The 25,842-nt window shown below is 42.7% G+C and overlaps 1 protein-coding gene across 3 annotated transcripts in view; it reads left to right on the top strand.

Annotated features, from left to right (window-relative positions):
* The window catches only part of PRKN (parkin RBR E3 ubiquitin protein ligase), a 1,353,288-nt gene that overhangs the window by 1,139,668 nt on the left and 187,778 nt on the right, over nt 1–25,842 (top strand). For all 3 annotated transcript variants that reach the window (XM_047860009.1, XM_047860008.1, XM_047860010.1), the window contains exons 8-9: nt 7,955–8,016; nt 23,182–23,331. In XM_047860009.1, the coding sequence (XP_047715965.1) occupies nt 7,955–8,016; nt 23,182–23,331 (212 nt within the window). The remainder of the gene's footprint in view (nt 1–7,954; nt 8,017–23,181; nt 23,332–25,842) is intronic.

Genomic DNA, 25,842 nt, shown 5'->3' with positions numbered 1-25,842 from the left:
TGTCAAAAATTCGAGTTAGTTTTCCTTTAGCGTATTTGAGTAAGTGGATGTTCGGCCATCTGGGGCTTATTTTCCCGATTGCCTCTGTTAATTCACTTTATAAACACAGATACATAAATCATGCAATTTGAGATGACCAGTGAGATTAAAAAAAAAAATCTTTCAGCAGACACTTATGGGGATGAGCACTGGGTGTTAGGGAATGAATCACTGGATTTGACTCCTGAAATCATTATTGCACTATATGCTAACTTGGACATAAATTAAAAACTAAAAAATAAAACAAAATAAAATCTTCCAGCTAGTTCAAAAGTAAAAAAACATGTCATAAAGTCTTAAGATGTCAAATAAAAAATCAAGTTACTTATTAATCATTTGAGATTATTGTAGTAAGTGAATAAATGAATTAATAAAAGGCAACAAATTAAAGCCATAAGTGTATACTAACCATACTTTTCTAAACACGTATGATCTGATCACGTGAACATATATGTGTGTGTGTGTATGCACATTATAAACACACATATATACATGCTTGAAAATCTATTGTTTCTCAACATATTGTCATAATAAATCTCAAATATGTAATTGGATACTGGGCTCCTTTAGCAAAATTGGCCTCCAAATATTGAAGGTTCAGGAAACAAGGTATTTCTAGAAGCAGAACAACCATTTCAACTAGTCCAACAAGTGCCCCTGCTCTCCAGAGACTCAAAATAGCAACTAGCATCCACTAAAAGCCAACCTTGTACAAAGAGCTCTCCTAGGTCATAGATATACAACCATGTAGATACCCATACACATCATTTACAGCAACACACATCATTTACAGCAACCCCATAATTAAATATTCTTACTCCTGTTTTTGCAAGTAGGAAATTAAGGCTTTAGATCTGACACAGTATCTTTGACCCGAGACTCCACAGCTAGTTAGTGGTTCATTTCCTTCTCCTGCTCTTGCTTCATCATTATTTCTTATTTCTTCCTGGGCCAGGGACCTGGGAGGGGGTTGAGGGGAGGGGGGAGGCAGACTGGGACCCAGGGTTCTACCCCCACCTCCTCATGTAGGTAAAAAGACTATAGAAGCCGCCCATGGGAGGGTGGCAGAAGGGGATCACAGGACAGTGACAACCAAGAAAGTACCTCCTCGTCTGAACACCAGTTTCTCTTTCCCAGGCATGTTTAGGAAGGACCCTGTGTCCTGAAATGCATGTCTGTGCCTCACACATTCTTGATTTTATACACATTCTGCATTCACAGAAGTGTGAGCATTTAGTCTGTCTTTCAACCCAGGTGGATTTGTAAAGTCTTCGCAGGCAATATTACACTGCTTTTACTTCTGTATGGCACCTAAAATAGTTCTGGATGCAACACTGATACTTAGTTCATTTCTCAGCAATTTTTTTTTCAAGGAAAGACTATAATGACAAATGTAAATGTCTAGCGACAGACATATTCTACTATCCAGTGTTTCTCACCCTCACATTGTTTAATATGTTTTGCAAGCAAGTTAGAGCTTCACATTTGTACTCCCAAGACAAATAATGGTTTTTACCCTCTAATCTAACAAGACTAGAGAAAGTAATCAGGTCCCCGTCACATCAACTATGAAACCTGCCATTGGATAGTCTTGGGACTTGCATTTGGTAAATCATCTGCTAAAGCCAACATGTTACAGAATTCCTTCTGATAAGGGAAATGACTCAGCATCTAACCTACATTTCTGATTCTGTCCATTTTTAAGCACTCCGACAATTGCTGCCTTCTAACCTGTAATTCATCAAAATTGCCACCTAAAGGTATCTACCACTTTGTGGTTCTGGTGACTTCCACTCCACGTAAACAGGTCTACTTGTCCCCTGCTGGATTTGCCTGTCTCTTGAGACTCCAGGGTGACATCCGTTCTCTGATGGGTCTAAGAAAAAGTTGCTGCTTTTCAGATGGGAGTACTAATTCCTAAGCCCTTCACTTGTGAGAGCTGAAAAAGGATGTTCTGACCTTTATTTCTCAAGACAATAGCTCATGTAGCAATTGTTTCAAGTAGCCACTTCCCTTTTAAATAAATGAAACTTCTTATTTTTTTTTTTTTAATTTTTATTTATTTGGAGAGAGGGAAAGAGAGAATGAGCTGGGGAAGGGCAGAGGTGGGGGGGTGGCAGGGACAGAGGATCCAAAGCGGGCTCTGTGCTGACAGCAGAGGGCCCGACGTGGGGCTCAAACTCACAAACCATGAGATCATGACCTGAGCCGAAGCCAGACACTTAACTGACTGAGCCACCCAGGTGCCCCAATAAATGAAATTTTTTAAAAGAAGTAGCAGCAGCAGCCATTAGATGTGGGAACGCATTAATATCATTAGCAATACATTCACCTTTTTTTTTTTTTGTCATTCCATGTTGCTTTCACATACATTCAAAACTGCCATTCGAGGTCAAGAAGGTGATTATTCTTGGTGAAGGACGTGGTGCTGGGAGTAACTAATTCATCCAGGAGCACATAGCCAGCTAGCTAGTGCAGAACAGAGGTTCAAGCCAGGCCATGACTGCAGTAACTTTTTTAAAAGGCATGAAACCCCCAATTTTGGGATTTCCCTTCTTAATCCGTGCCACCAATTGCTATGTTCAAGTGGTAGCTGTAGGCTTTTCTTCAGAGAAAAGTGGATGAAAGGAGAAAGAAAAAGAGGGTGGTAACAATATGCTCCAATCTACAAGGGTAGATTTTTGCTGAATATTAAAAGGGAAGAATTGGGGGTGCCTGGGTGGCTCAGTTGGCCAAGCATCCGACTTCGGCTCTGGACATGACCTTGCGGTTCGTGGGTTTGAGCCCTGTATCGGGCTCTCTGCTGTCAGCACAGAGTCCACTTCTAGTCCTGTGTCTTCCTCTCTCTCTGCCCCTCCTCTGCTCATGCTCTCCCTCTCTCTCTCTCTCTCAAAAATAAATAAACATCTAAAAAGTAAATAAATAAAGGGGAAACTTGAATACTTAGTTTAAGTGGACAGGCCACAGAGTGGCAGAGCATGAGCGGAGAAGTGAGTGGTGAGCTAGGCCCACCAGGGGCTGAGCAGGGACAGGCGGGACCAGGAAGAACGACTCCTGTTTCCCCTTTGAGTCTGGAGGAATCGAGACGGGTAGATACAGGGGGTCATAATTGGGCAGGGATTCGAAATTCAGGAGCGGTGCACTTGAAGGCAGCCAGGTGGGTTCTCTGGAAACTGAGTCTGAGACAGAGCACAGCGTACAGGTGTGCACTGGGATTGCACCTGGGAAGGGAGAGGGAGGGTGGGGACTGGGCAGACTAAGGAGTCACACTGCCGTTGGACCCGACAGAGCCTCAGCCACCTACAAGGCCCAGGGGCAAACACTGCCCCTGGTGGCTGGTGTCGGGACAAACCAGCTTGGCAGTCCCCTCCCTGTCCCGGGCAACAGAGTGGGGCCATAAGATGTCATGACCTCAGATGGGGCAAGTGTCTGCAGCTCAGGGCACAGCTCTGTCGCTACAGCCCCTCCTTGAGGGGAGCTGGGCCCCTGTCTCTACTGTCTGCACGTTCACGAGAGCTTTTACACCTGCGTCAGATGAGGTCGCATTTTGAGGACGAAGTGTTAGAGGTTAATTAAGAAGGATGGCGATGGTTTGGAGAGTCCCCAAGGGAGATGAGAGGGATGCCGACCAAAGGAGAGTGAAGGGCAAGCCTCCCCCAGGTCCTGATCGAGAGCAGACCCCAAATCTGCAGCAGCAGCACACTCAGCAAGGACGCGGCATCGAGTCAATGTCAGGATGTCTCTTAGACCTCCTAGCCCCTGCTGCTACACGAGCTGTGATTGGCAATACTGGACCTGGAGAAGGAAAAGCAGATGCAGTGAGGTGGAAAAGCAGATGCCTGGAGAGGTGAGAGGTCAAAAGAGGCCACTTAACCAATAAGCAAAGCACCTGCAGGGCTGGAGCTCAGAGCTGAGGCCTCTGGGAAGGGAAAGGGCACGGTGGTGCAGGAGACCCTAACAGGTGCCACAGTCACCCAGCTGGGTGGTCAGTGAGCGCATGGCAGGTGACTCATCCACGGAACACCTGCTGTTGAACAATTGCCACAGCCAGGCACTGTTCCAGGAGTGGCCGATACAGCAGTGACAAGGCAGCAGCCATCCCTGCCCTTGTCATTTTTGCATTTCAGCAGTGGGTGACGGAAAATACATGAGGTGTAAGGTACGTTAGAAGCTGATTTCGCTATGAAGAAAATACAGCGGCGATGAGGGTGCTGGCGGTGGTGAAAACAGACTGCAGTTGCACACAGGGTGGTCCCAAACAGCCCCACTGAGAAGGTGACATTTGAGAAAGGACTTTAGCCTCCATGCAGATGTCGGGACCAAAAGCTCTCTGGAGAGAGGGAGAAGCAAGGGCCAAGGCCTGAGACAGCCTCCTGCTGGGTGGTCAGGAGCACAGGGCAGGCGACCATGGCCTAAGGGCTCAGAGACTGCAGCACCAGCCTGCGGGCCACGTGGAAGGGTGGCATGAGTCCCACATGCACATCGTAATGGGACCCTTTGATCTGCTATCTCGAGAGATATCCATCCGGGACCTGAAAACAGAAGATGCTGGCCACGGTGAGGATTTGACCGGTCCAAGTAGACAGCTGAGGCTTCAGAAGATGACCCATGGCCATGTGCGTGTGGAGGCCCTGTGTGAGGAATCTGGAAAAAAGCAGGAGTACCTCACCACCATTAGCAGCACGCCACGGGGTCTTTCTTTGCCAGGCTCTTTCTTCCTCCCGCACCTCCACCCCTCCTCCCCTCCTCCTTACACCACTGAATTCTGCGTGTGTATCTTGTGTTTCCAGTTCTGTGACTTTCCAACTCACCTTCACACTAAGTTTGAGTCTGACCGTTTCCCACACCGGTGTTCCTGTGGTGACCACCATTACAGATGCCCCTTCATGGTCTCTCAAGTATCTTGACTCCTCCCAAGTCTTCCCTTCTAACTAATGCTGGGACTGTCCTTGTTTATTGTATTTTATTCCACCTACCAGGTGTTCCGGGTAATTATCTAGTCTTCTGTGAAAGATGTTTATATTGGAACACTCATTGACATCAATCCTTGTAGTTATATCTTAGGAGAATGTTAGAATACAAATCTTGAAGACAGGCTAATTTTAAATTCTGTTTCTTATTTTACCTGGCATTAAAATAAGTCAAATCAGTTTTTCTCAAATTGGAGAGATGTAAAGGATGACTTTAGAAAAAAAAAAAAAAAGGTCCTCTAAAACTTCTAAGGTTAAATGTGATTATTTCATAAAATAATCTCTCTTAAATATGTCTAGAAATAAATTTAGACATAAATGTTTTATGCTTATACAAGTGGAAAGCCCAAATGAACACTTATAAATTAAATATAAATAAAATCACAAAACCGAAAAAGTATTCCAGTTAACTCTATGAATTTGGTATGGCGGGTGCTAGCATTTGCTGAAACGAAGTTATTCTTGGGATGCAAACGAGGTCCTGGACGGTTGGCCAGCCTCGCCTGATCAGAGCATGCCTACAACCCCTACAACCCTGTGCCCATACTGCCTCCTTCATATGAGCCTCCTACCCTTGGTGCCAGACCATGGGACCCCCATGTGTGGGGAATGCATCCCTGGAACTCTGTTCTCTCCTTAGTTTCATAGAAGCACTTGTTCCCAAGATGGTGTAAAAGAACTGACATGAGACTAAACTTCCACTGTGGTTTTTGTGGGGGAGTTTTTTGTTGTTGTTTTGTTTTCAGAAAGTTTATTCTATTCTATTCTATTCTATTCTATTCTATTCTATTCTATTCTATTCTATTTTTAGAGGGAGAGTACTCAAGTGGGAGGGGATGGGAAGAGAGAGAGAATCCCAAGCAGGTTCCACACTCAGCACAAAGCACAGGGAGGGGCTTGATCCCACGACCCTGGGATCATGACCTGAGCCGAATTCAAGAGTCTGACACTTAACTGACTGAGCCACCCAGGAGCCCCCACCATGGTCTTTGGGTTCAACTGCGGCCAAATGATCCAGCGTAACTTTTACTAATTGTCCAGATAATTATCAGAGTAGCAACTCTGACATGAACAACATCTCAGAAAGAACCAGTTGGACAAACACAGCTCAAGTACAGTTTCTAATGTCAAGGATCTAGTTTCTCTTCTTTATAGTACTGGGCATGCCTGAGGCAATTAACATACTACATTTTCCACCAAAACGTTCACCTCAGGATTTTCTTTTCTTTCCTTGGCCTATTGTCAGGTGGTGACTTCATCTGTTATACATTTTGTTTATATTTTTAAAATTCTTTTGTACTACTTGAGTAAACATTTATAAACCACTTTCTCAAAGTATTAAATGTTATAATATCAAAGACTGGATCAAATACAATATCAAAAACTAAAACCGTGTTTCAACGTTTTACATGACCACCGAATTTCAGAGTTGGAGCTGACACAGTCAAATTCGTCTCTAAAATATCCTGCAGAAATCGTCATTTAGTCTGTGTCTGAAAAGCTGCAGTTACTAGCTTATAAAGCAATATATTCCAGTCTTCAGTTAGAAATTTCTTTACATTGAATCAAAATCTATTGCTGTAATTTTTGCCTGTTTGTGTTCATCCTGCCTTCTAGAATAAAGCACAAATCTAATCTCTCTTGCAAAGGATAACTCCTTCACCCCTCCCCCATGAATACGACAGCTCCCTCCTTCCTCAGCCTGCCTCCCACCCAGACAAACATCCTCAGTACTTTCCATCGTTTGTACAGCACAATGCAGAATAACATGGAAAAACAGCACAGTGATTGCTTTGGTACATTTTGCAGACAACACAATTCCTTAGCAGAAACTTCAACAGATTATGTGATCCAGGGATTGTATCTAAGAAATAGGCTTTTGTGTCCATTTTTGTTAGTAGAGCTAATATTATAAAGGACTACAAAGTAATATGTAAAATTATCCTATTAAAAGGACAGGGATGGAACATATTTTAAATGATAACTAAGCATGTGCTGGCATGCATATATATAATTTATTTATCAATTTCTCTTTACAACTGAAGAAAGAAAATGTGAAAGCCTAAATAGGCTCTTGTTGACTGGGTAGGATGGAAGGTGATGGCAACCAGGCTTTCCTGGCTCGCTTCCCAGGTCCTTTCCATAAAAGCCCCTTTCCAAACTGAAAAACAGGATCCTTATGGTCTTTTTTCTTTGTTTTTTTTTAAGTTTATCCATTTGTTTTGAGAGAGAGAGAGCACATGGGAGGGGCAGGGAGAGAATCCCAAGCAGGCTCCACACTGTCCATGCGGAACCCAATGTGGGGGGTTGATGTGGGGCTCAAACTCACAAACCACAAGACCTCGACCCAAGCTGAAATCAAGAGTTGGGTGCTTAACCAACTGAGCCCCCCAGGTGTCCCCAGAATCCTAATGGTCTTGACAGAGCCTCCTGGAAGAACCAGACAAGGTTCTACACTACAGCCAAATCCCATGAAGATATGGTATCTGGCGACCCTGTCTTCATTCTTAACTGTCCGTGTGCAGAGCCCAGTCTTCAGAGTTGAGGAAGTAAGACGTGATATCCAAGTGAAATGCACCTATACTCACCAACTCTCCCACTCTGGCCCCACAGAATCCTGGCTGTATAACAGGGACAAGTAATGTCCTGGGTATAAGAGTTATGGTGGCCTAAAGCTCCACAAAGCCCAGGTCACAATCAGGAGGGAGAAGAGACCTGGCTGGGCTCACCTGTGGCCCCTTCCCAGTGTCACAGTGGGGGACCAGGCAGCAGCCATAGCTCCCTTGGAGGTATGGCTTTTTTGTTGTTGGTGAGAACATGTTTTGCAGGTAGGTGTTTGCGTCTTCCCCAACAACACTGCGGCTGATAGTCATAACAGCACGTGAGAGCACATTACCGCCCAGAATGGGAAAAACATGTTTACGATTAATTCTTTTCTCCAACAGCTGGCTGCCCCAACTCCTTGATTAAAGAGCTCCATCACTTCAGGATCCTTGGAGAAGAGCAGGTGAGTCAGCCTCTCAAAGGCGGTGCCAGGGTGTCGTGAAAGACAGACACTAATGAGACAGTTTGGGTGCTCTCCAGGGAGGTAGAGTGTGTCTCCTGACCCTTGGCGCCCTAAAATGGGGAAGAAAGCCACGCCGCAGATATGTGTGAGGACACTCTTTTCCTCTTCTATCCATCAGATCTGACAGGTTATTAATTGGTACATCTGCCAGAGCATTTCGTCTCAGGACGCCAGCAGTAAGCAGGCACGACGTAGCGGCAGATAGGCAAACGAGTAAGTGCCCAGATATATTATGCCTAAGAGCCCAGTCATCACAGACGGTCCTGACATGATGGCAGCGGGCAAGTGTGCAAGCTGTCCTCACCAGACTTTTGCACTCGGTGCACATTATCCGTATTTCACCGCAGCCGCTTTCTCTATGGATGTGAACGTGTGACTTATATACAAAGGGCGGCCCATCAAAAGTAGATGATTTGAGTAGTGTGGTGCTCAGCGAGATGTCAGATTTTAAACAGATGTGCTAAGTAAATAATTCAAGGTGCTGAATTACACACGCGCGTGCACACACGTACTTTTGACCACGTCAAAACAAATTTCTTGGTCTTTACATAGAATTAGTTTCCATGGTATTATGTTAAATCTTTATGTCAAGTTATTTTTGAAACACTTACACCAAGTAGTTGACAACATGGTGGTTTACTCCCAAGGGTCGTCTTTGCCGAGTCTGAACGGGAAAACCTGCAAAGGGAGATGGGGCCGCTCAGTGTCGTTGATAAGTTTTTGGTTTGTGTGTTTTTCTTTGGTATGTGTATGTTGCAAGTTTGGACCCCACCGTGTCCAATACTAAATTAAAAGCAGAAAGGGATTAATTGGGGGAGGATAAAAAAACTGGAATTATTTCCAACTCCCTGAATTAATAGGTTTCAGCATGCTTCCTTCATTATTTAAAGACTGCAAATTCCAGAATTCAGCGGGCATAAGTGTTCATTCAAATATAAGGAAAATCAGCTATCCTCCATTGCAGGTAAGAGTTGTTAACTGGCTCCCTCAGACATATCTATTTATGAAACACATGAATCTCACAGCCGTCTTCCTGTGAGATTTCTTGAAGTAAGAATTACTGATTGTTACCCTGACATTTCCACCCAGATAATGGAGCTTTCTCTTCTAACTTGTACCAATATTTGCAAATTATTTCCATATTTGTGTTAGAGTCATTGGTGATTAGCAGGGAAAGAAGCCAACTGCAATCATCTCCTTAGATCTGCATAAAAGTCAGGCCACTTTGCATTCTCCTAGAAATTTAATCGAGACATAATCAAAATCAATATTATTCTGATTAGTTGTGCAACATGGAGACATAGTGCATCACAGCAATATTGATCTTTATTTCCTGAAAAAAAAAAAAAAACACTTTTCCTTCCTTCTTTGCTTTCATTCAGCAGGTGCTTACTGAGCACCTACTCAGGTGCTGTATACCATTTTTAGTTATAGGGATAAAGAAATGAAAAAGAAATACCTATCAGGGGAAAACTGCTAAGTTATATACACACAAACATGTTCAGTATATATTGTGCTAGGTGCTTTTTATAGTCATAGAGAAAAATAAAGCCAAAAAGAGGGTTGTGGTAACTGGGGGAAGAGGTGAAATTTTATATAAGGTGGTCAGGAAGAACCTCACTGAGCAGGTGATTTGTGAGTGGAGACCTGAATGTATATGTAAACGCATAGTGTAAAAAGCATCACAAAATGCAAGGTGTGGTTGGAGTGAGGCAGGAAGAAATCCAGGAGAGTGTGAACCGGAAGCCAAAGTCAGGAGGCATTTCTAGGAGGAGGGCTGATTACCCGTGCCCTGTGCTGACCAAGCAGGATGAGGGGTGAGAAATGAACACAGAATTCATTGGTGACCTTGACCAGGGGAGGGTGGGGGTGAAAGCCTGCTTGAATTGTGTTCGTGTGAGATGGGAAGAAGAATGGGAGAGAGCAAATATAGGTACCTTCTTTTTTTTTTTTTTTAGTGTTTATTTATTCTTGAGACAGAGACAGAGCATGAACAGGGGAGGGGCAGAGAGAGAGGGAGACACAGAATCTGAAACAGGCTCCAGGCTCTGAGCTGTGAGCACAGAGCCTGACGTGGGGCTCAAACCCACAAACTGTGAGATCATGACCTGAGCCGAAGTCGGATGCTTAACCGACTGAGCCACCCAGGCGCCCCTAGGTAACTTCTTTCTTGAGGAATTTAGGTATAAAGGAAAGCAAAGAAATGAGGTAGCGGGGGTGGAGGAATGTGGAAGCAAGATAATGTTTATTCGCTGGTGGGAATGACTCTGTAGAGGAGTGGGAAGTTGGAGATGCAGGGGAGAGGAGAGACTGTCGGGAACAATGTCCTGGCTCACAACAACTGAGTGTAGGCTCAGCCTGAGACAAGATTACAGGCAGCTCAGCTGGCAGTGGGGATGATGGCAGAATATGGAAGGTGGTTGTCATTTATGCTTCTCTTATCTCAGGGAAATAAGAAGCAAAGTTGTCAGCTGAGAGTGGAGATGGGGGGAGAGATTTCCAGGGAGAGGAAAGGGTAATGACAATGTCATTTAGGAGGGTAGGAAGTGAATAAACTTGGGAAAGAAATGAGTTTGGAGTGAGATCCATCAGCCTGGTGTCCTTCTGTCACATTCAACTGTGTAGACACAACTCCAGTAAGTGCAGAGTTGGGTTTAACTCAGAGTTTGGTTTTCAGCTAGGAGAGCAGAGAGGTGGGATATGAAAAGACAGGGACAGGAAAGGTGGTTGGATCCACTGGTTCCAGGTCCCAGTGGGTCCAAATAATTTTTGGAGGTTGAGTTGGAAATTTGAGTTTTAGAGTTTGAAGGGTTTAGCTGGAAAAGTAGGTGTTGGCTGAGGCGTGCAGCCAACGTTGAGATTGTGGAGGCATGCAGGGAACAGAATGTGGGGCCAGGGAGGGCCAGAAGGGCTGGTGGCTGAGTTAGGATAGAGAACAAGTTGACTAGAGAAGTTGAGGTCACAGAGTCGGGAAGCCAGGGCACTGGAAGGTGTGGCCCGTGTGGACACTGAGATCCTCCAGAATTATCACCAGAGCAGACTTGGAAAGAATTCTGATGAGTCATGAACTGGATCTTCAAGAAATGGGGGTAGAGGGAGCAGGGAGATAGAGAGGGTGAGGGAGGTGGGGCTCAGGAGCTGGCTGTAGATGGAGAAAGAACACCCAATGGAGATTCATGGCTTGAAATTCAAAGCTGGAGGGTTTCAGGAGAGAATAAAACTGTTCTACTTAGAACGTAACAGCGTAATGCTTGGTGGTACAAAGTGTGCAGAGAACATTTGAGGGAGCTGTCAGGGAAGTGGTGTCCTAGGGCATGAGCCAGTTTCAATGAAGAAGGAATGTGAGAGAAACACTGGGAGTAGATTGAAGTCACAGGGCAGTTACTCTGCCTGGCCCTGGCTTCCCCAGCACAGGGGCGGGAGTTGGGGCCACTGAAAGATGGGGTAGAGAAAAGGGGTGTACAGAGCCACATGTGGGTGGGGGGTCAGACTAGAAAGCCGACAAGGGAGCCAGGGACTGCTTTGGGGACTGATATAAACCCGTGCATCAGTCAGGACATTTCTATCCTGATGATACATGACAAAAGCTAGTGGCCTCAGGGCAGGTATGGCTGAGTCTCCAGAGAAAAAGCAGAGCAGCCTGCCTGCTCCAGCCCTTGGGATGGGCGTTCTAGCCCAGAGCTGGCAAAACATTCCGGCTCTCTCTGGGTGCTTGAGGCAACTTTCATTACTTGATGAAATGAAATGTTATATTAGTGTGTGTTACAAGTGCCCTTGGACACATCATTTCAGTCCCTCTCTACCGTGGCTTTTTCATTTGTAGAGAAGGAGGAGCAATGGTCAACCATCTCTTAGAATTTTTGTAAATAAATAGTATGGCGAAGTTGCAAATACTAAGTGCTACACTAAAATGTTTCTGATTTAAATACCATTTTCATTCTTTATACTCAATCAGTAGATTAAACTAGTAGTAATCAGGTAGGCAATAAAATAAGTGTAATGTTCACCTAAAAGTGAATTGATAAGATGAACACAGATACTGGTTAGATAATGAATCCATTGCTGGATGGTGGAGATGCTTACTGGTTATCTAATTTCTCTGTATGTGATTCCCTTACACTTGCTTTGGTCTTTAACAGGCACCTGATTTTTGAGAGCCAAAAGAAAAACAAATCATTAAACACTATGAATAATTACCTTCCAAAAATGAAAATACACTTAAAAATCCTTGGAATTTAACGTATTTACTCTAGCTTCTTGGCCCTATCTCTGATATGTGTTTATAGTTCACATTCATAAAACACCTCTCCTCCCCCTTCCCTCCCCCCCTCCCCCCCCCCTTCCAAACTATTTGGCAAAGATATTATCACAATGTAGGTAAAAAGCTACTCTAAAGTTCAAGGTAAGCCTTAAAAAAAAACATAAACAAACAAAAAAACCAAACCAGGAATGACATCTGTCAGTCCATAGGGTTTTGAGAGCCTTCAGGAGAACTGCATTTCAGAAGTACCTCCATTTGTACCAGTTTTTCCCACCTTAGTTTCAATCACCAGAATTTTAAGGAAACTTTCATTCATTCAACAAACATTTTGTGAATACTTCTTGTACTGTTATTGTGCTAGTGTTAGATAAAATGACAAACAAGGAAATCACAGGAACAAATTGTGATACGTGTCAAGGTGAAAACAGTGATTGAGATTTAACCTATTGTAGATAAGGAGCCACGGAGCCATGAAGTAAAGGTTGAGAGGGCACCCACTATTCACTGAGCTAGGATCTCAGTAGCGGATGGAAGAGCATTTGAAGCAGAGGGAAGCACATGTTCAGTAACCCCCCCAAGAGGTGAAGAGATTGTCCTGTTCAAGGCACTACATAAAAATCAATGTGGCTGGAAAATAATGAACAAGAGGGACAATGATGAAAGATGAAGACCCATCTGGACCATGTCGGCCATGGTCAAGGTTTGGATTTAATTCTAAGTTCAATGGGAAATTCTTAAAAGTTTAAGCATGGGACTGGCATTAACTAAATTACATTTCAAGAATGGTTAGTCTTGTTTCGATATGGACAAGGTCTGGATTAAGACGGTCGACAGAGGAAAGAGAAAGAAGTGAATATTCAGAGATAGAGTGAAGGGTCTCGGTGACTCATTAGCTGTGGGTCAGGGAAATGAAGGAGTCCCACGGTGTTATTTTACCAAGATGGGTAAGATGGTAAGAAGGTGAGGAACCCACGGCTCAACTCTGAGCAGATTTGCTAGGCCGGAAGCATTGAGAAGGAGGCAAGCCAGGATTTGGGTGTATGAGTTGGAACTCACAGGAGACGGAGGTCAGGGGTCAAAGATGGAGAGATAAATGTGGAGTCCCTGTCATGCAGATGGTATTTTAAGTCCATGAAATGAAACTTGTTATCAGTGTGTGTTACAAGTGCCCTCGGACACATCATTTCAGTCCCTCAATTGCCAAAGGGAGATAAAAGACAAGGGACCACGTGAACCCTACGGAGCTCCATTTGGAAGTACGTTAGAGGAAACGAGAGCCCAGGGAGAGGCAGGGAGGACGAGGGTGCAGGAGATGAGCACCAAGTACCTCTCAAGGAAGTCAGAGACGAACCCCCTTCCTCTGAGGGTGGGGTGCTTGAGCTTGGAGGCCAACAGTAGTACCACTCATAAACCATTTCTCAGGGACTGTAGCAAAGGGTAAATAACATGTGTCCATGGGCCCCCCTGCCCTCTGCTGCCTGCCTGATCAACAGCACATGCTTAGCAGTCCTGTTTGCAAAGCCTTCGGAAGCCTCTGGGGGTCACACCCACTGTAGAAACCCCTGTGAGGAAAACGGTTCGCAGGTTACCCACCTTCATAGCCTTGCCTTCCGAGGTGCACTGTCATGGCCACAGCAAGGACAAGGGACAAAGAAAGCAATGGTCTTGACCTCCTTTCCAGAAGATTCCACAGCCACTGGAAGTCGAAATATTTTTTGACATTGTGTCATCAAAAACATCTGGAAAAAAAAAAGCTTCAGGGCCGCCAGCCTGGCTCAGTCAGTAGAGCATGTGACTCTTGATCTTGGGGTCGTGAGTTTGAGCCTCACATGCAGCATAGAGAGAACTTTCAAAAAATAAATAAAAACTTTAAGAAAAAAAATCTCATAAATTGCAATCCAGGACATAATCTATCGCTTCAATTATATTTTAGGTGTTGTTTGATCTGTTTCCTCCTTACATCTGATTTCAGCCATTCTGATGATTTCTGATGGTTTCTCTATGCAGTGATCAAGGTCCGGCCCTTTCTGTAGCCAATTTATTTCATCAACCCATGACAGGAGTCCAGGGATGAAGAAAACATTAGCAACAGAACAGAAAATACAAAGAGCAATGTGGCGGGCACACCCACAGAGGCTGTCACCAACTCTCCTGGGGCTAACTACCTGCAAATGAGGAAAAATAAGATTAAGGTTACTGAGGATTTGATGAGTGTTTGTTTTCTGTGTGTGTGTGTGTGTGTGTGTTTTAATTCTAATACATACAGAAAATAGGCCATCATCTGCAGAGCAAGGAGAAATGGATTAATCATGAATGTGTGTTTCTCTATAAAGTTATTTTAGATTTGTTATCCAAAAAGGAAATTCTATAATAAGCTGTTTTTCATTATTTTCCAAAAGATGACTGTGGGAGAGTGAGCTGAAAAAAATTATTATTAATAAAAAGGGAAAAAGAGAGAAAATGGAAGCAGCTTGGTTTTGGGGAAAGGGTGGTGTTTAGAGCCACAGCCCTGAGTTCTGATGTGGGATTGGGGGTTTTGTGCCTGGGTGAAGGTCAGCAAGGGACCGAACTTCTTTGTGACTCAGTGGTCTCGTGTTCCAGTTCCCAGAGTGGGCAGAGAATGAACTTCATAGACGAAGTGTCTGTCAGCACCGGCACCTGGGACAGAGTCGTAGTTCAGTGAATGGTGTTTCTGATGGGGATTCCTCTCCTCCATGGGGGGGGGGGGGGGGGGGGGTACGAGAGGCCCCAGGGAGGGATTCCCCTGGTGCTCGTGGTTAAGACCTAACAGAAGCCAGAATTTAGGGAGGGAAAGCAAGACAGGTCCCTGCCTGCGGAGGGGTAGTTTTGTAGCTGTACCTGAGTGCCCCCAAAAGGATACTCTGGAAAATTCCACGGAGGAACAAAAACCCACCTCCTCCGTGCTCAGGGGATTTGAAATTGAAAGGCTGCCATGCAGCTCCCAGATTGCTGACAAGCTGTGACTCATTTTGACAGAACATTTCCCAGTTTTACCTGCTATTCCTGTTGTTCACATTTGCCGAGGTTTTAAATTTTAGGTTCCTTTTTGCTTTCTTTTCTTATGAAAGCATGCAAATCAAATATCACCATGGAGAGGTGTCTGTCTTCCTACCACCTTTTGGGTGGTTTTCTAGGGGTTCAGGGTAGTCAGGTGCAGACCCTTCCCAGCCTGACCCCTCGAGTGACCACCAGTATTTAGCAGGCAGCCAATGGCTGGCAAGAAAGGGGAAGCTAACTTGCCCATATGGGATTTGAACCTGTGACCCTTGCTTCATTATAGAACAATATTCTACCCAACTCAACTCTTCTAACTACCTACAGACCACCAAAATACAACCCCATTTGATTATACTCTCTCATGATTCGTTATTTAGATTCCTAAAATGGGAGTTTATTGAAACTTCTATGAACTTTGTGCTTTAAAAATGGATATTTTCCATTTTACGAGAATCCATGAGCATACACGTAAAGACTGAATAATTTACTCCTCGAATAAATAAAATATAAACCATACCAATGAGTTGAGATCTTTACCTGATAGGTCACACTAACAGAATGCATTTTCAGAGAAATTTTTAATTTTTTTTTTCTCTTGGGGGCGAAGTAGTATGCTTTGTTAATACTTATTTTCCAAAATGTTGGCGAATACTATGTTGTCGCTTTAAATTATCTTAGTTACCTGTCTGTGGATTATCCATTTTATGAAAGTCTATGTATAAATTTGCAAACTAGTTTTAATAACAGCTTAAACAGCATTACTCAGCAGGTAAGTATGAAGCTGTCTACACAAACACAGGCGCGCGCGCGTGCACACACACACACACACACACACACACACACTCACTCTCTGATTCCAAGGACAAACGCTAAAGAAGTGATTTTTTTAAGGGAATTTGCTACTTTTGTGCCCACCTGACAATAGATTCCACACAGGCCTAGTCCATGTTGCAAATTAATCATGTTCCTTCAGTCCTGTTTGTAAAACGCTACCCATTATTGATGAGGAAAACAATCCCTTGCAGATTATGCAATTACTATCGAATCAGCATTTCTTCATGTTCACCAATTTATCACTTTGCCACTGTTGTGTGTATTTTGCACTCAGACACATGTAAATATTCTGCTCTACTCCCTGCTAATTTGTTACAAGGCTCCAGTAAACATATAGTAGGTTTCTTTCAATGAATTGTCATTTTTATGCCAGTTTAGTAGTTGAGAGGAATCTATGGAAATGTGGGCCATATCTTGAAGGGAACCGAATAAGTATCTTTAATGACACACGTGTAATTACGTCTAAATTCTTTCCTTAGGATATGAAACTTTCTATAAATACTAACTCATTACTGTGTCTAGGTCAAATGTTTGTTCTTACAAAGTTCACAATGTAATAAAAAAAAAAAAGGCAGTGCACTCAGTGGGCATAGGTTTCACTTCAGATGTGTGTACTTTTTAATTATCAGAAATGACCAGGTATATAAGTTAAAATATTTGTCTTCCGTGAGGAAAGAAATTGTATGCTCAAATTCTCTTGAGTGTATCATAAGTAGAATGACTATAATAAAGTCATTTTTTTATATATTCCTTAGCTAATGAGTGGAAAGAGGAACATAATTTTACATTTCATCAGTATTTGGAACCACTACAAATGCCATCAGCAAGAATACTAAAGCATTATTGGACTTTGTCCATAGGTTAACTTCTTCCTAGATAAAAGCTATCATCATAGTAGTAAAATCACTTAGCTAAATTAAATATATAGGTAATCTGTCATCAAATCAGAAAACAGCCAATTGCTTGAGAGCCATTTATTTAAAATAGAAAAGCCATCCCACATCACTGATATTAATTTCCATTGCCTTGGATTATTTTATTAGAATTATTTAATTGATTGATGCTCACTGGAGTTATATTTCATTAACTCATCCTATAACAATTTGTTGTTTACCAACTATGGACAAGATACTATAGCAGGGGTGCATGGGTGGTTCAGTCGGTTGAGCGTCCAACTTCAGCTCAGGTCATGATCTCATGGTTCGTGGGTTCGAACCCCACTTTAGGCTCTGTGCTGACAGCTCAGGGCCTGGAGACTGCTTCAGATGCTGTGTCTCCCTCTCTCTCTGACCCTCCCCTGCTTGTACTCTGTCTGTCTCTCTCTCCAAAATAAATAAACATAAAAAAAATTTTTAAAAGATACTATAGCCAATTCAGGAGATACAAATACACAAAAGGATGAGGGGAAGTGCAAAGGCCCACAGTCAAGTCTGGAGGGACAAGAGACTGTGTCCCTGAACTCAAGACTTAACCAGCCAAAAATTGCTTTTGAGACCAGGCCTCCCACTGAACAGAAATGTGCTTGGCACAGAAAAGGGGACAAGGAAAGAGGAAATCCAGTTAAAAGTAGGGCAACAAAGTTGGGAGGTCACAGAAGGTGAGCCCCCATGCGTTTATCCCCAAACCCCCAAAACCGGAAGAGGAAACTCCAGAGGCACCAAGAGCTATTCTGGATCCTACTTGTTTCTAAAGTGTCAGGAGGACTGATTTCATGTAAAACTGTGCAGCAGAAAGAAGCAAGGTTCAATCCCATAAAATTTTTAAGAGGTTACAGAGAATGAAGAACAGAATGATGTCCTGAGAGACAATAAAAGCACGTCAGTCCGGTGGAAGCTAAAGTAACTATTTCAAAAAGAACCATGTTATTAAGAAATTATACAAATAAAAATAAGTAACAGATAGTGTCTTAAAAGAAATAGGAAGTAAAAAGGAAGAAACTTCTAAAAACTGAAAGTGAGATAAAGGATTCCAGAGATTAAATTCGATAGATTTAGAAGGTGAGTAAGGAAGATCCAATATACATATACTAGAAATCCTGTAAGAAACACGTCGAAGCAAGAAAATAGAGCAAATAACTGAAAATCAAATGCAATACAGCTTCCTTGAATCAAAAAAATCGATCAGAAAATGACCAGCATCAAGATATATTCTAACAAAACTACCATATTCTATAGAAAGAAAATTCCTTTGGACATCTAGGCAAAAAGATTATCAATTGAATGTATAAAGGGGAAAAAATTAAATTGTCATCAGGCTTGTCCATAACACCTTACACCAGAAGAACATGGAGTAAGACAGTGAAGATGGTCAAGGGGGAAAAAATGTGAGCCTAGGACTTGATATCCAGCCAAATTCATCTTTAAGAATAAAGATCCCAAATAAACTGTCACGGATATGCAAGTCCTCAGTGAATATTTTTCCTATACACTCCTTCCAAGGAATTTACTAGAGAACAAGCTTCTAACAACCAAAATTACTGGAAAGATATCAACGTAAGAACTTGTGGGGAACATTACGTGTATTTGTGTGTTTGTGTGTACATGTGTGTGTGTTTACACTTAAGATAACATGAAAAGTAAGAGAAACAAAGCATAGTATGGAATGGGTGTATATTCCAACAAAGTAGATACAGTATTATTATAAAAATTTGGCAATGGGGCTCCTGGGTGGTTCAGTTGGTTAAGCATCAGACTCTTGGTTTTGGCTAAGGTCACGATCTCATGGTTTATGAGATCAAGCCCCAGGTTGGGCCCTAGGCTGACAGCTCAGAGCCTGTTTGGGATTCTCTCTCTCCCTCTCTCTCTGCCCCTCCCCTGCTCGTGCTCTCTCTCAAAAAACAAAAAAAAAAAAATTTTTTTAATTTGGCAAAAGAAACGGTAGAGCATGTGAAAATATATTTGAGGTTTTTAGTAATCATATTCATAGTGATAGTATTGGTACTATTATTCTATATCCTTGTATGTGTGTGAGATAAGGCCATTGAGCTATTGTGGGATAGTGTTTTATTCTACCATCCTCTGTGTCCTTAAAAACCAGTGTAGAAGAAGCAAATACAAATGTCAAATAGAAAATGGTAAGTCAAAGCCTTGTTCTGAAACACCTACCTTCTTAGTAAATTTCAAGTATACAATACAGTATTATTCACTGTACTATCATTTTGTACATTAGATTTCCAGAACTCATTCATCTTATAAAACTAAAACTTCATACCCATTTTGGCAAGGCCAAGGCATAAAAGTTGAAAGGTCTAGTGGTACAGTACTGAGCTGAGCACCTCAGAGGGTTCCAATAAATATTTATTGAAATCATTCGCAGTTCCATGAGAGGATGTTGTGTGCCACCTCCTTAGGACATAGCTCATTTCCCAGCTGACATCATCCACTCTCTCCTCTCTTCCCACCCCCTCCCTTCAGCATATAAATATATTATTTCTTCATTTTCAGAAAATCCTTTACAATCCCTCTGTCCCCCTCAGCTGCTATCCAATGTTTCTTTTCTCCTTTTCAGCCAAACTCCTATGGGGAAAAGAACCCATTCTTGCCTCTTGGAATTCCTCTCCTCCAATTCTGTCCTGACTCCATTTGACTCCACTAAGATTTTTGGCTCCATGACTCCACTGAAATGGCTCTTGCCAAGACCCCAATGACATCTGTATTTCCAGCTCCAGCCAGTTTCCAGTAATTGCCTTCTGGGCAGCTTTTGAGACAATTTATCATGACACCCTCACTCAAGTATTTTCTTCCCTTGGCTCCCAGGACACCCACATCCTTTTCATTTCCCACCTGCCTCATAGGCTGCTGCTTCTCAGTGCCCTTTGCTGGCTCCTTCTCATCTTCCCTACAAAGGTTAGATGGTCTCAGCTAGTCTCATGGCTATGGAGATAACACAGAGTCAGGCTGTCAAATCAGACACTCAGGAATCCTAGATGTAACCTTGTGTCACACTCTCCTAATGGCTTCAAAGGTGGGTAAAAATGAGGTGCCCACAAACCACAGAGAAGTCTGCGTCATTTAGCAGAGCTCCCTGGGTTGTTTCTCAGTGTATCAGGGTGTACTACAGGCAAGACTTAATGAATGAGGTCTCTGAGAAGTACCTGGAATGATCATTAATGTGCAATCTCTCAATTATATAAGCTATCCCATCACTCATCATTCAAGGAATCATTCATCACTTAAGCATTTCCTGCTTAATGTATTCCACAGTTAAGAATCTTTTCTAGCAAATGCCATTGTATGGATGTATCATTAGCGTGTTTACAAGAGGATTTGACCAAGTCATCTTTCTTTCTTTCCTAGGGCCAGAAAAATGAGAAAATGCATGGGAGGCCTGGTGCTAACCCTTTTCCTCCCAGCCTCCATGCACATATGATTCCAAATTTTGTATCTACAACCCACTTCTTTCTCCTAAACTCCAAACTCATACATTGTTAGCCACTCAACATCTTAGCTGCATAGCAGTTTATTAAACTGAAGATAAATACAATAGAAATAACGGCTCCTTTTCTCAACTCCCAACCTACACACACACACACACACACACACACACACAGGCACTCACACACATATAGACACATACATGCACACACTGTCCTTCTAAAGTCTTTCCATCTCGGTTATTCATTCTCTGTGTCTGTCTCTGTCTCTCTCTCTCTCTCTGTGTGTGTGTGTGTGTGTGTGTGTGTGTGTGTGTGTGTGTCTGTGTCTGTGTGTCTGTGTGTGTCCTGTCTTCTCAGACAAAAACATTATGTTCATGTTTGACTCTTTTTTTTCTCACACCATGTATCCAATCTGCCTAAAAATTTTGCCATTTTTACCTGCACCATATATCCAGGTGATCCCCACCTCCACCACTAGCTTGCAGGTTTGAGCCACCACCATCCTCCATGTGGATTGCTGAAAACCTCCTGCCTGCCCCTCTGCTTCCTCCTTCTCTCCTTGCCCCCAAGAGTCTATTCTGAACACCTCAGCCAGATGGCTGTCTTTAGAAGATTAGTCATATTATGTCACCCCACAGCTCCAAAGTCTCCATGGTTCCTGTTTCTCTCAGAAAGGCAGCCAGACTCTTCTACTGGCCTTCAGGGACCCACAGAGCCCAGATTCCCAAGAGCTCTCTGACTATGTTTTCTGCCATTTCCTGTCCCGTCTCACTCAGCCACACTGGCCTCTGCTGTATCTCACAGCACCGAGCACATTCTGGCTTCTGTATCTTGGTAATGCTCTGTCCTTGGCCAGAAAGCCCATTCCCACAGGTAGCCACATGGTTTGCTTTTCTAATCTCCCTTCGATGTTTGCCCACATGTATCTTCTTTTTTTTTTTTAATTTTTTTTAACGTTTATTTATTTTTGAGACAGAGAGAGACAGAGCATGAACGGGGGAGGGCCAGAGAGAGGGAGATACAGAATCTGAAACATGCTCCAGGCTCTGAGCTGTCAGCACAGAGCCCGACGTGGGGCTCGAACTCACAGACCGCGAGATCATGACCTGAGCCGAAGTCGGCCGCTTAACCGACTGAGCCACCCAGGCGCCCCCATGTATCTTCTTTATAAGGCATCCCCTATCTCTTAATCACCCCTTCAAAACTGTAGTCCCCATCTTCCCCCAAGTCTGCCTCTTCCCTGTTTTTTATCTCCTTCCCACTGAAATATAACCTTTCAGTGTTTATCATTATCCGCATGTGGATGAGAGCACAGGTGTCTGTTTTGTCCCCTGCAGTATCCCCAGCACCCACAGTCTGACCATAGTAAGCTGTCAATGAAGGTTGCATAAATTAATTAACAGTCAAGCAAATCCACTTGACTCGATCTGAGTTTAGAAGAGAATATGATCAAATAACACCAGGAGAACAATAACAATGCTGCAATAGGATGGCCTTGGAACCTGCACTATGTAGTTTTATTCTGCGGGCTGGGGAAACCAAGGAGGGGGTCGAGCCATGCAAGGGCATGATGAAGTCAGGGATAAAAGAAACCATACTTTAAGAAAGAGAACAATGATGAAAGGAAAACATGAATCTTCTTCATCAAGCTGAACGTGCTCAGTATTCCTCAGATGTGCTCAGATATCCTGTGAGCGGCCCACAATTAGCACAGGGCAGAACATCAGGACCTATTTTCAAAATGGTTTCCCAAAAACTCATAGACACCTGAATAGAGGCATGAAAATATACCACTTGATAAGACTGATAATGATGCATTATGTGTCCATAACTTAAAATATAGATATGTTTCCTAAAATTCCTGAAATAAGACTGTTAAATGGAGGTGATGTTAGTAATATTAAAAATCCAAACTGGGGCACCTGGGTGGCTCAGTCGGTTGGGCGTCCGACTTCAGCTCAGGTCATGATCTCACAGCTCGTGAGTTTGAGCCCCGCATCAGGCTCTGTGCCAACAACTCAGAGCCTGGAGCCTGCTTCCGATTCTGTGTCTCGCTCTCTCTCTGCCCCTCCCCTGCTCATGCTCTGTCTCTCTCTGTCTCAAAAATAAATAATAACATCAAAAAAAAATTTTTTTTTAATTTTTTTTTTCAACGTTTATTTATTTTTGGGACAGAGAGAGACAGAGCATGAACGGGGGAGGGGCAGAGAGAGAGGCAGACACAGAATCGGAAACAGGCTCCAGGCTCTGAGCCATCAGCCCAGAGCCTGACGCGGGGCTCGAACTCACGGACCGCGAGATCGTGACCTGGTTGAAGTCGGACGCTTAACCGACTGCGCTACCCAGGCGCCCCAAAAAAAAAATTTTTTTTTAAAAATCCAAACTTTGGGGGGAAATATTTAGGACCAATTTCTAGAAATACAAAGTTATCCATTTTGCTAATTGCAATTGGAAAGCCTTTCATTGTGTTGGATCATACCTTATCCACCCCCCCCCCTTTTTTTTTTTACCAAAACAGATTAACAAGAAAACCCACACACCACCAGCAGTTAACATTTTGGCTAAAACAGCACATCTGCATATTATCACTTTGAAAAACCCATGTTGTGTTTTACAGTACAACCGGTACCAGCAATATGGCGCTGAAGAGTGTGTGCTCCAGATGGGGGGCGTGCTGTGCCCTCACCCTGGCTGTGGAGCAGGGCTGCTTCCCGAGCCAGGCAGGAGGAAGGTCACTTGTGAAGGGGAAAATGGTCTGGGCTGCGGGGTAAGTACCACCTACACCTTTGGGTGTTGATTTTGTGTGCTTTTTCTTTTCTTTTCTTTTCTTTTCTTTTTTTTTTTTTTTTTTTGGCAAATTGGCAAAGATTATCTATTTGTTTTACTTTCATTTTTCCCTTTGTACTCAGATGTCCTTGAACTGATGTATAAGAAAATAGATTTTTAGGGGTACCTGGGCCGCTCAGTTGGTTAAGCATCTGACTCTTGGTTTCAGCTCAGGTCGTGATCTCATGGTTCTGTGAGCTGGAGCCCCCTGTGCTGACAGTGTAGAACCTGCTTGAGATGCTTTCTCCCTCTCTCTCTCTCTCTCTCTCTTTCACTCTCAAAATGAGTAACTTGAAAAAAAAGAAATGAGATTTTTAAATTCTTACGTAGGATCCCAAATATGAACATAGACCTTCATTGATGTCCTATTCAGATTTTTTGCTTTAATCGTTTATCACAGTGTTTTCTGTAAGGCATTGTGAATTACTAGACCAGATTTTAAACTCTCTGGTGCTCAGCTGATTCAGAGAAAATATTTATTATTTTTTCAGAGTTTAAGTAGGCAGAGTAAAGGGGAAAGAGGATTTCCCATCAGTGATGTCTTAACAAAATTGTTTGCCTAAGTATTTCAAGAAATAAAATGAAGATTAATATGGAAAACTTGAAATTTTATTGTGTCATAAAAATCATTCTAAATAGAGATGAGCAAAACTAATGGTGCCTCTTAGGGAAGCAGAATAAGAAACATGGAAAATGTTTGTTCTAAGAGGTCAACCAATATGACCCAGATGGCTTCTTGAATGAATCTATGGCTGCAAGCTGACAGTGAAGGTGTGAGGGGAGCATAACTCAAACACAAAAAGGCTTGCTAAATTATAGGTTGAAATGACAAATGGATAATAATCCTGATATTAAATTTCATGCAGGCCAGAAAAGGAAGAAGGTATATGTGCTTATAAAATGCTATTGAATTTTGATGGGAAAACATTTCTTTTAAAATTGCAACTTCATGAGGAGCTTTCTGGAAGGAGTGTTGATGGCAGAGGTATATTGCCTGGGCCTAATTTTTGGCTGAGAGCTGTAAGTCACCTATGCATAAGGTGGTATCTGTTGTCCTTAGTAAAGCTATCTGTCATGCAGTGGGTTGCAAAGCCCTGAGCTGAGCCATAATGTAGAGAAAGTGGACATTGAAAACCAGTGAGATACCATGATACCTACTCAGAAAAAAATGCCTCTGGATTAATGGTCATGATCACATTGGGATGGAAACATAAGTCATGTTTGCTACTTTTAGAAATTATGAAAATCAAACTACACTTTACAGCCCCGATCATCATCATTTACTGTGTAATCTGTGCCGATTGTGTGTGGCCTGAGCAAGCTGCCAAATTCTGGGATCAGAATGCTAGTGAATGTTTTCTTTTAAAATAATTTATAAAAGTTTTTCACTAATAACTAAATTGTATGTTTCTGCCTGCTCATTGCCTACCGTTGTTCCATTCTTTAAAGCTGGATGTTAAGATCTTAACATTTTTTATGGGGAAAAGAGTTTCTTTGGCCCATCTTCTGCATTCAGTTATTCATTTGCTTTAAAGAACTTTGAAAGTTTGGGGTGCCTGGATGGCTCAGCTGGTTGAGTGTCTGACTCTTGATTTTGGCTCGGATCACAGTCTCACAGTTCGTAAGATGGAGTCCCATGTCAGGCTCTGTGGTGACAGCATTAAGCTTGCTTGGGATTCTCTCTCTCCCTCTCTCTCCACCCCTCAAGGCCCTGCTAACACACAAACTGTCTCTCAAAATAAATAAATAAACATAAAAAAGGACTTCAAAAGTTTTATGTAATTTTAAATATTGAACAGCTATAGCTTCCTTTTTTCATACAATGTCACGTTGTAAGTAAATAACATACATTTAAGCTCCAAATCATGGAAAATTACTTTGGGAGTGAATTTAATTGCTTTAATATCTTTGGATTAAAGAATTTTGGGGCAAACCTTACCTAAATGAGGATAGCTATCTTCAGAATATTTCTTTGTCCTTTCAAAATTATAGGTGATGAGTTTTATTTTATTTTTATTTGTTCTGTTTTGTTGTTTTTGAAAGTGTGCTTGTCAGTTTATAGATTACTTATCTATTACTGCATAACAACCTCAAATTCTAGATGTTTAATTAATAAACATTTATTATCTCACAGTCGCTGATGGTCAGGAGTCCATAAGTAGCTTAGCTGGGTGGTTCTGGCTCAGGGTTTCTCATGAGGCTGTAGTCAAGCTGGGTTGTAGTTATCTGAAGGCTTGACTGGGGCTGGAAGATCCACTTCCAAAATGGTTCATTCACATGATAACAGACTGAAAACAACCTCAGTTCCTCACTGGCTACTGGCAGAAGGCCACAATTCCCCACCACCCAGCCCTCTTCTTAGGCTATTTGTCCACAACAGTGGCAGATAACTTACCTGGAGCAAATTATCCAAGAGAGTGAAGAGAAACCACAGTGCCTGTGTGACCTGATC

The sequence above is a fragment of the Prionailurus viverrinus genome, chromosome B2, assembly GCF_022837055.1.
Source record: "Prionailurus viverrinus isolate Anna chromosome B2, UM_Priviv_1.0, whole genome shotgun sequence".
Lineage (NCBI taxonomy): Eukaryota > Metazoa > Chordata > Mammalia > Carnivora > Felidae > Prionailurus > Prionailurus viverrinus.
This window is presented reverse-complemented; position numbering and strand designations above follow the sequence as displayed.